Here is a 10537-nt window from a genome sequence, read left to right as displayed (position 1 = left end):
TGTTTTGGCATAATTGGGCGGGGAGAGGAGTTAGGGGAGATCAGAGCAAAGTTGGGAGTTTGGAAAGCTCCACTCGTAAGTTAGGCAGAGTTCCAAGATGTTGTAAGCTCCGCTCTCGTCTCCACCGACACATCTCCACTCCCATATCTCTCTCACACCGGCTCCTAAACAGAGCCTAAGAGGATAATCAGGTTTCCCTGTAGCTCCCTTTGGATGCGGCCTGGTACCCCAACATAGGATCGACCAGATTTGGGATATGACCCAGGCCTCAAACAGCCCGAACAGTATCTAAGACATGCTTAGGTCTAGGCAGGAAAAACAAATCAATTGCGGACAGAGTTGACATGCGCCCTGCCTGGTCGTCCTTTTATATGGTCCTCCTGCTTCGACCCAAGCCTGCACAATAAGACTGGGCTCCACCAGAACCCGATATGGGTCAGGTCGGTTTTGCCAGCCAGCCAGAGCTGGGGCCTGGTCAACAGGACTCTAATGAGCTTCCAGGTCAGGTCAGATTAGGCCAGTTTGGCGTGCGAGTGGGCCCTTCACCAAGACTCATAAACAAGAAATTTGGCAGAAATTGAATTAACAGCTTTCTATCCATTGTCATAATTCTTTGATTGAAGACCAAGAGTTGCTTACAATTGTAATACGCAAACAAATTCAACGAGTTACTAGGGAGATAAAAAAAGTGCATGATAACAAATTTTTTGCAGCTAACACGATTACAGTCAAAATTAAGGGAGTTTGTTAATCAATTGGATATAACACTAGTCGCCACCACATTAACTTATCTCAATGAAGCTGGCATTATTTTGGGAGACCGGTTTGAGGATGTAGAAGGGCATCATTCTCATCAGTGAGCAATACTGGACCCCAGCCGGGTTTGGTGCAGATGAAGTAGCTGACCTCACCAACGTATTTGGAAGAAGGCTTATCCACTGTCTCTGGTGGTGGTGGAAGGGATTCCACGTCTCCCATTGTCTGCAAACCCGCCTCTTGCAGTATGGTTTTGTCTCCTAAAACATAACTGAAGTGGAAAAAAGGCAAAGAGTAAGAACTTTGCATTTCCAGCGAAGTACTACACAGAACTTTGCATTTCCAGTGAAGTACTACACACACAAAGGAAGAGCCTAGAGGCTGAAAGTTCCCAAATAGGATTACCATGCTAATTGCAAAAGCAACATTTTAAAAGCAAAGGTCAATATAGCAGGAGATTCCTCCTTTTTTGGTTGTGGTTGTGGTTGAGTGCCTCCAAGACCCAAATTCACAGGTTGGTGTGGCTCTGGACTAGCATGAAACGCAATGTTACCAACTTCAGCTGTTTATTTGTGTTGAAAATAGCATGTGAAGGGATAAGATACAGGTCACAGGGCTAAGTTGGAGTGTCTATGTGACAAAGACCCAAACCCAATCCACCAGTCTCTTAGTTTTACCACCAAGTGCCAACATATGCTCAAATACTCGAGTACCCACAAGCATCTTAAATTCCAGTCCCATCTAGAAATGTACTATAATTCATACTTAAAAGTCCAGAATTCACAATGAATTTGGATCACTAACCCTGAGTCAATCAGTTAGAAACACCAAAGAAATAGGATAGGCGCTCTATCATCCTACATAGCTAATTAATTGTCAAACCCCTTAGTAGCTTGATCACTTGAACCCCCGCTCGGGGTCCCAGGTTTTCAACATGATAATCAGTTTCCACTAACTTCATTCAGCACAAAATGGTGGAAACATTAATAGAACAAACATGAGCTAAAATACCTGGCTAGTTCTGTGTTTGGAGCTGGAGGGAAATAATAAAGCATCCTTTGAAGTAGAAGGCTAGCCGTTTTTCTGTTCGGAGCAATCAGTACTGAATTGGGCCCTGCATCAAAAGTATAAGCCACCTGCAATAATTTATCACGTTTTGTCAGTTTGATACAGAATACTCTCATCTAGCCTCCAACTATAACTGACATAGACCTATGCATGTCCTACCTGGATAAAATCATAACCCATGTTAGACAACTTTTGAGTTGTATGTGTCTTGGACTCATTCAGGCAGGCCTATTATTATTTGGATCCACTTGCAGTAAACTAAGTTGAACCATAAAAGAAAACCAAAAGAAAATAATTGGTTCCATGACTCTGTAAGTCTCCAATTTGCTATAACACGAGTGAAGAGAATAGAGTTTGAATGGTTCAATCTATAAGGTACATGTATAAGCCGTCGGTAAGCCATAACAGCATTGACAAAACCTAGTATCAGCAACTGAAGAAACATCTTGAATAAGTTGAAAATCAGGTATGAAAGGTATCTTGCTCGTCGCTCCAGTCCATATTCTCATCAATAAGGCTCAGAAATTGACCAGGATAGGCTCCCGACTGTATATGATTCTTGGACCTAGATGACCTAGTCAGGCTAAAGCCCACAGCCTCATGACCACTTCAATCAATTGAATTGAATCCCATGTCAGGCAGTTTATTTTCTTATATTAGTACTACAGTCGAATTACTCCGACTTATTGCAGATTAGAAAGTATACAAACCTGTGGAGTACCTTCAGACCGGTTCCATCTTTCAATACAGCTTATTATTCTGAAACCACAAAGCAACCTTTAGTTTAGTGCACCAGGAATCCAGAAATATGAAGGCAAAGCAAAATGACATGGATCAATGCGTCTTCTGATAGCCCACTTAGGGTGTGTTTGACACCCTCAGACCTCAGATATGAGGTGGCATGGGGGCACTGATGCGGGACGGGCCCCACGCCAAGACCTGAGGCATAACAAACACAGGATCTTGTATTTGAAGCTATGTCACATGGGTGCGGGTGCGGGTGCGACACAGGTGCGGCGCAATTTTAAAAATTTTGGACACGGGGACTCGGCCATATATATATATATATATATATATATATATATATATATATATATATATATATATATATATATATATATATATATATTTGCTTTTTAAATATATATATATATATTTAAAAAGCAAATTTATATATATATATATATATCCAGTGTGTGCATATGTCTATATAAATTTTGGACTCGGCTCGTGACTCTTCCAAGTTGTCTAAGATCCTGAACTAACTGAGTTAAAACTTAAAATAGTAGTATAACTGGGTTAGAACCAAACTAGGCTGAGTTTATCATTGACTCAGCCGAGTCTTAGCTACCATGGGAATAAAACATCATCAAGGTATTAATTAAAAGCATTAACTAAAAGCATGTTCTGGTAAATCATTAAATATCTTTTGCTAAAATTCATAACATTAATTAAAAGCATTAAAAGCTTTTAATTTTTCAAAGCTAGATTTGAAAAAGAGAGAGAGAGAGAGATCTCGGTGGATGAGAAAGTGTTGCTACTCGTGGATGAGAATTTATTAGCTTTTGTAAGAGAGAGAACTTGGTGGATGAAAAGTGTTGGTACTCGTGGATGAGAATTTATTAGCTTTTAAGATTGAGAGAGAGAATTAAATGATAAAATTTAAGAATAATTTTTTTTTTCTGGGCCTAATGTTTAAGACTCATGCTATATATATATTTTTAAAAAATATATAAAAAGTTCTTTTTTTTTGTTTTTTGTACTAAAAATAGACATTTTTGGACTCGGTCAACGTTGACCGAGTCCAAAATTAAGACGGACTCGGCCTGGACTCGTTGACCGAGTCCGACTCGGCGTTGACCGAGTCCAGGCCGTGTCCGAGGCCGCACCCGTGTCGGGGCGTGTCGACTCGGGTGCGGCACCTCCCTAGCCGAGTCCGTGTGACATAGATTTGAAGGCTACCTCAGATCTCAAATCCAATTTTTGAGAGACAAAAGTGAGAAAGGGGAGGGGCGGAGATCCAACCTTGGAGGGTCAGACCTCAAATCCTCATATCATAGATCCGAGCATATCACTTGGATGTGAGATCTGAGAGTATCAAACACACCCTTAAATTAGAAAAGAAAAAGTATCGATAAATAAGAACATGCCTGTGTGATGTGTCATTCATGTAGAATATTGGAGGGGATGTGTCCAAGCAGACAGCATGAAACTGATTGCTATCTGCACAGGTTAAACTGGCAAAAGATGCAAAATTGCGACTTCTAATAGCTTCTTCCATTTGAAGTACACGGCTAGGGACTACAACCTGTAAATGACAAAATAATGCTGGGTAGATAAGCTTTTAAAATTCTAGCAAGGATTTGAATTTCATTCTAATAGCTTCTTCCATTTGAAGTACACGGTTAAGGACTACAACCTGTAAATGACAAAATAATGCTGGGTAGACAAGCTTTTAAAATTCTAGCAAGGATTTGAATTTCAGGCATATAATAACATAGTAATCAGAAATTTCAAATTGGAACAAGATTAAACATCAAGCCACATGGACAGAAAGTATTGCCCAGCCTTCATCAAGATAAATGGCATTGAGCAGAGCATTTCAATCTGACTCACCTGCATCTGCAGGAAACCCAGAATGAATCTATCAAGTCAGCTACTCCATATGACACATTATACTCCTGACAATTCTAGTTTCCTGGGAAACAGGTTCTAGGTCTAATCATCTAGTCATCATTCTGTACGTCAGGATCTATTATCTTCTCTTAACCAATACATGTCAATTGAAAAAGAGTATATGAACTTAATCGACAGAATGTATCCCAGAAGTAAACATCACAAAAGGTTCAAACTTCTAAAAACATTCTAGGAATTATGGCACCATATTCAAGAAAACAAACCATAGCTAGTCCCAATGATACCTTTGATCTGTAATCTAAAAGTGGACTGGTTTCAACACTTTCACGCATTCCTGTAGTGCTACTTGTCTCCTTTTGTCGTGAACTTACCTGCATTTCATAGCGAATATAATTGACATCATAAAAATCTTCAGAAAACTGCCCATCTGCATCATCATCATCATCATCACATATATATATATATAAAAATGGATGTTATATATATAACATCCATATATATATATAACACATATAATTGATATGTATATATATATATATATATATATATATATATATATATATATACATAACATCCATTCTACAAAATCCATTTTAGTAAAATCATTGTATTATAGGCTGTAGTAATACCTATGACATTGTCAACTCCGACAGCATAAATTTTAGCTACCTCTATCTAATGGCTTCACAGTACCATAAGGTGCACAACACAAGAAAATAAAACTCATGAAACACTAGAATGATCCTCAAGAAAAATAACATGTTATCCATTGAAACCAGAGAAACAGCATGAAAGTTAAAGACCTGATCCAATGTAATTGTATACAGTCCCAATCAGTAACATTCTTCATGCAGTGTTCTCATTTGAACTAAAACAAACTTATCTATTCTGAGCATAAAGTATTTCCCATCTTTTTTCAAATTCGTTTTTAACCCCTCATCAAGACAAAGGATCAAACTTTCATCTATGGGGGCAGTAAGAAACCACTAGGACTAAATCAATAAAGAAAAGCAAACTATAACGAACTAAGCATAACAAATGTTAGGCAGTTTTATTCAAATACAAGAATAACTGTTCTTTTAGCTGAGAAAATAAATATAAAAATGATAACATGCAGAAATCAGTCTTACATTTTGCCCACCTTTTAACTTGTGTTTCCCTTGGTACTTCAGACTTTGCCTTTCAATTAGATTGCAAATACAACTAAATTCCCATCCATCATTTCATTTGTCAAAATAAATAAGAGAGAAAACACTTCATTCATAAGTCAATTTTACTCCTGTACTTCATAAGTCAATTTTACTCCTGTACTAGGCATGCTGCACACTGCTTTTCTTTTCTGATTTCAGTCCAGTGACTTGTTCAATTTAATCCCATTGCTGAGCACGATCCATTCTATCCGAGAAACAAGAAATAGGATAAAAACATAAGAAAGAAATCAACATGACCTTATGCGTTTGAGTTTTTTTCTATTTTGTCTTTTAGGCATGTTTTAATTTAGAGTAAATGTACGTATAGGCTAAGTCACACGGATTCGCCAAAGAGGCTGTGGCACCCACGTCGACGCAACGTGGGTGCAAGTGTGGCACCCAGTGCGGCAAAATTCACGTTTTTTCCGCACCGGGTGTGGTCAACCTGCACCCAGGGTTATCTTTGTCCAATATGGACTAGGTCAACTTTGACCAAGTCCATTTTGGTCCATATAAAACAAAAAAAATAAATTTTGGGGAGTGGTTGTGGTAGTGGTTATGAAAGGAAACAAGATTCTCCGAAAATGTTCTCCAAGAACAACAATGTGGACACTCAAAAGAGGAAAACCAAAGCACCAAGAGAACACACACAAACACCCACTAAAGGGACAAACAAAAGAGATAAAAATAATACTTTATTGATCAATGTTCATGCAAGAAGCATACATAAGAGAGGGGGTTTCACCCCAATTTATATACAAGACAAGGGCTTACAAGGGAGAGGAACCATAGAGTCGTTGGACCCCTAATGACTCTATGGTTGACTAGTCAAAAGCCAACAAAAAAATTAAAAGACAACTTAACTAAACTAACCTATATATATATATATATAACACTCCACCTCAAACTTACAGTTGGATGACCGAAAGTTTGCCTAAGAGAAAGTGAAATCTATTAGCAGCGAGAGGCTTGGTGAATAAGTTTGCCAATTTATATTCTGATGTAACATAGGAAAGATCAATAGTGCCATTTAGGTACTCCTCTCGTGACAGTCAATCGCAATGTGTTTGGTTCGTTCATAGAAAATCTGGTTGTTGGCAATATAGATCGAACTTTTGTTGCCACAGCAAATTCGTGATGCTCCTTGAATCTGAATGTCCTTCTCAATCATACCACTTCTATAGTGGTTGTAGCCATGGCTCAGTATTAAGCTTTGGTTGAAGAAAGAGAAACTTTTTGTTGCTTCTTACACAGCTAAGAGATCAACGAGCCACCTAAATATAAACAAAAACCAGTGGTTGAGTGTTGATTATTGGGGTCTCCTCCCTAGTCAGCATCAATATAAGCAAGTAAATTTAAAGAGAAAAAAGCAAACAAGAAAAGTCCTAAAAAAATAGAAGTTTTGATATATCTAATAATATGCAAAATTGCTCCCATATAAACATGGGTGGGAGCATGCTGAAACTGGCTCGTTGTGTTAACTGCATACGCAATGTCAGGCCTCATAATTGAGAGATATGACAGTGCCTCAATAAGTAGTTTGTAAGGTGTTGGATTTCCCCATCATCAATCTTCATTTTGATATTGACAACTTCAGAAGTATCGACCTTCTTATCATCAGAGATCCCTGACTTGGCAACAATATCTAAAGCAAATTTAGATTGAGTAATCAAATATCCTTTAGAAGAATAAGCAACTTTTATGTCAAGAAAAATTTTCAGAAATCCCAAATCAGTCATTTTAAAATGAGTCTTAAGAAGCCTTTTAATATGTTCAACTTCCTGTAACTTGGGAATTGACTCGGTAATGCTTGACTCATGATTCAGCGGGTCAACTTGGTGACTCAGTTGGGTCATGTTAACTTTTAAATGTATTGAATCAACAAATGTATAGGTAATTAAATATATAAATGTATATGATACACACACACATATATATTGTAACGACCCCAACTCATACCTTTGAAAAATGCGGAATTATTTTTTTTTAAACAGTGCAGAAAACTTCCTAGAGATCCGAGGTCCTCACAGTTCCAACTCCAACTGAATAGCCAAACACCACAAACGAAATTGCAATCATCATCCATAGAAACCAAACCAATCTCTTTATTCAGGAGTTAAGAATTAATCTCAAGGACAGTGTTCTACCCAATAGAAAATAATGTAACCACTGACGGAAATAAGTAAATGAAAAGAACACTAGACTGAAAGACCAAAAAGAAAGAGTCACTCTTTTCACCAATGAAGCTGTCAAAAACTCAGTGTGACTCTCGCGCCCTTCCAATAGCTGTCGACTTCACTGATCACCTGTTCTTGCGAAAAACCAATAAAGTAGCGTGTCAGAATCGAAATCCTGAGCACAGCTACTTCTTAATGAAACAAGTGAGATAAAGGGTTAAGATACGCTATCATGCAACAATTGAGGGAAATACATACAAGACAGTTTATAGCATTTAAGAATTTATTCATGCAATAATCATAAATGCTAAGCATGCGAAGACAGTAAAGCAGTAGTCAGTAATAAAACTTCAGCATGCAACAAGAAATAAACATTTCACGCTCACCATCATGTATGGATTGAGGGAACCATTAAAGTATGCATGATCTAATGCATAACAGGAAAAATGCATGATTTTTGTGCAGTACATGATTCATTTTATTATCTTTCATTTAACTCTTTTATTTCCATATGCATGCCCTATTAAATGCATACAACTTTAAGTTTCTCTTTTTAATTACCGTTGCCCGCGGATACACCAAACTGGTACAATCCCCGAGGTCAAGTTAGGTTCCCAGGTAGCTTAGCACACAATTTGTATTTTATTAATTGGTTCCAAACTTAGCCCCCGACCGAATCACCTTCGGAACATTAGATCTTCACATCTAATGCCGGTGACACAAGGGACATCCCACACCCACAAGTGTCACTTTCTTGGTATAAAAAATAACAGTTGTGTCAAAACACACCACCCCCAGGTAAAGTGGCGGACTCTCCCTAAAACCGTGGCCAGAAGAAGGAATCTCAATATCGGGTTCAGGGGACCAAAATTAAGCACACGGAGTTTTGTATCCTCACAGTCTCCCCAAGACCGGATCTCTAAGATCCCCATTCTCCAGATGGGTGATCCCAGAAGGTATATTACACTGTGCTTTATTATTACCTTTTATTAAAAATCAATTCCTTAAGTTTTGCAACACCATATGCAAAAATAAAGATAAGAGCTCGCATCTATCTCGCGAGAGCCATCACAGGACTCCGGCCCGTGGAAACATGTAGAACAGTGCAATAAAACGAAATATAGAAAAACATGATCTTTGCAATGCATTGAAATGAATAAGGAAAAGCAATCTCATAGCTCGGGCTTATCAAGCCCTCGACGATTCATTTCGATCATCGATGCACCATATGCATAAACCAGGACATGTTATATGTGAAGTAAACCACTACCTATTTCCATCATGTGCACACATGCTTGTAGATGCACGTTTTCTTAAAGGAAACATCAATGTGTTTATTCTCAAGTATGTGCAATTATCACTGCATTATTTCTGTTTTAACATGTCACATACATACCAACACAAAATTCCTATCACACTCCACCTGACTGGCAAAAATGAAAATTTTTATTAAGTGCAAGCCTACCTTCGCACAATCTGGTCAAGTACATGCAACTGATGAAATACCCACTCTTAACACGTGTTTATATGTCATTGAAGAACCAGGGTCTCGCTTCAGCATGAGACTTCCACCCCGTAGGTTGGGGTCCCAAACAGATTCAGCTGACTCCAGTCAGCTGGATCAAGTATGTCAACCCTGGGCTAAACCTCCAGGCTGAATGACTGAGCCAACCCAGTCGGCTGGGGCCTGATAGCACTGGCCCAGCCCAGGCCTGTGCGTGCTGTCAAGGCTAGACAGCCTCAATGCTATCGCTGTATACTTGAAATTTCAAGGAGACCAACACCCATATATATATATATATATATATATATATATAACATGATGCACTATAATTCCTTTTCCTTTTCCTTTTTCTTTGTTAAACAACCCAACAAACCCATAGTTAAATATTTTATTTTATATTATAAATATATATATATATTTTTATTTTATTTTATTTTTCTCTTATCTAAAACACCCAGCCCAACCGACCCTGTCGGCTGGGTCTGACAGCATATACACAGACCCAGTTTGGGCCTGTGTATGCTGTCAGGAAACCATAGCATACTTGTTGAGAATAGGTGGTTTTAGGTTAAGTTATCTTATATTAGAGGTTTTCTGAAATTTTGTTCTTTATAAGGACCTAGCTGTAATTTTCCCTTTTTGCCTCCCTCTATTTAATATAGAGAGGAGCCCTAAACTGATTATTGAGTTTACTAGTTTTCTGTGCAGCCGTCTCTCTCTCTCTCTCTCTCTCTCTCTCTCTCTCTCTCTCTCTCTCTCTTTCTCTCTCTCTCTCTCTACGCAGGTGGCTGCCTCCTTCTACATGGTATCAAAGCATCCGATCCTAGGAGCGTGATCTCCCACCAGGAACGTGACCCACATTAGGAGCGTGATCGTGACCTGCTGCTGCAATCTCGAACCAGGTGTGGATTTTCTGTTTTAGATCTGATGACAGATCTGGCCCAGATCTGTTATCAGATCTAATGATTAACTTGGGCGTTATCTTCAGTTCCAGCAACTTCCTGTGTTAGTAGATCTCAATAGTGGCCTCCTTCTCTTGATCGAGATCTGGAAAAAAAATTGTTTTGGATTGAGTAGCTGATAACATTTGATTACCTTCGTATGGTTGTTTGTACTTTGAAGAAAGAAACCTCCTGTGTTAGCAGTCGTGATTTACAACATGCTGTCGTGAATGTCATGGGTGTCACGATCTAAGGATGGAGCTC

The 10537-nt window shown here is 38.5% G+C and overlaps 1 protein-coding gene across 1 annotated transcript in view; it reads right to left on the bottom strand.

Annotated features, from left to right (window-relative positions):
- Positions 1-572: 572 nt before the first annotated feature.
- Positions 573-10537, bottom strand: part of LOC149847101 (diphosphomevalonate decarboxylase 1-like) — a 37249-nt gene continuing 27284 nt past the window's right edge. The window contains exons 6-10 of the mRNA XM_089996811.1: positions 4746-4832; positions 3975-4132; positions 2535-2583; positions 1768-1892; positions 573-1027 (exon numbers count right to left, since the gene is read on the bottom strand). Of these exons, the coding sequence (XP_089852937.1) occupies positions 808-1027; positions 1768-1892; positions 2535-2583; positions 3975-4132; positions 4746-4832 (639 nt within the window). The 3' untranslated portion in view covers positions 573-807. The remainder of the gene's footprint in view (positions 1028-1767; positions 1893-2534; positions 2584-3974; positions 4133-4745; positions 4833-10537) is intronic.

Source organism: Nuphar pumila, chromosome 2 (genome assembly GCF_984573655.1).
Source record: "Nuphar pumila chromosome 2, dmNupPumi1.hap1.1, whole genome shotgun sequence".
NCBI lineage: Eukaryota > Viridiplantae > Streptophyta > Magnoliopsida > Nymphaeales > Nymphaeaceae > Nuphar > Nuphar pumila.
Note: the sequence above shows the minus strand (reverse complement) of the source record. Positions and strands in the feature narration are given on the sequence as shown.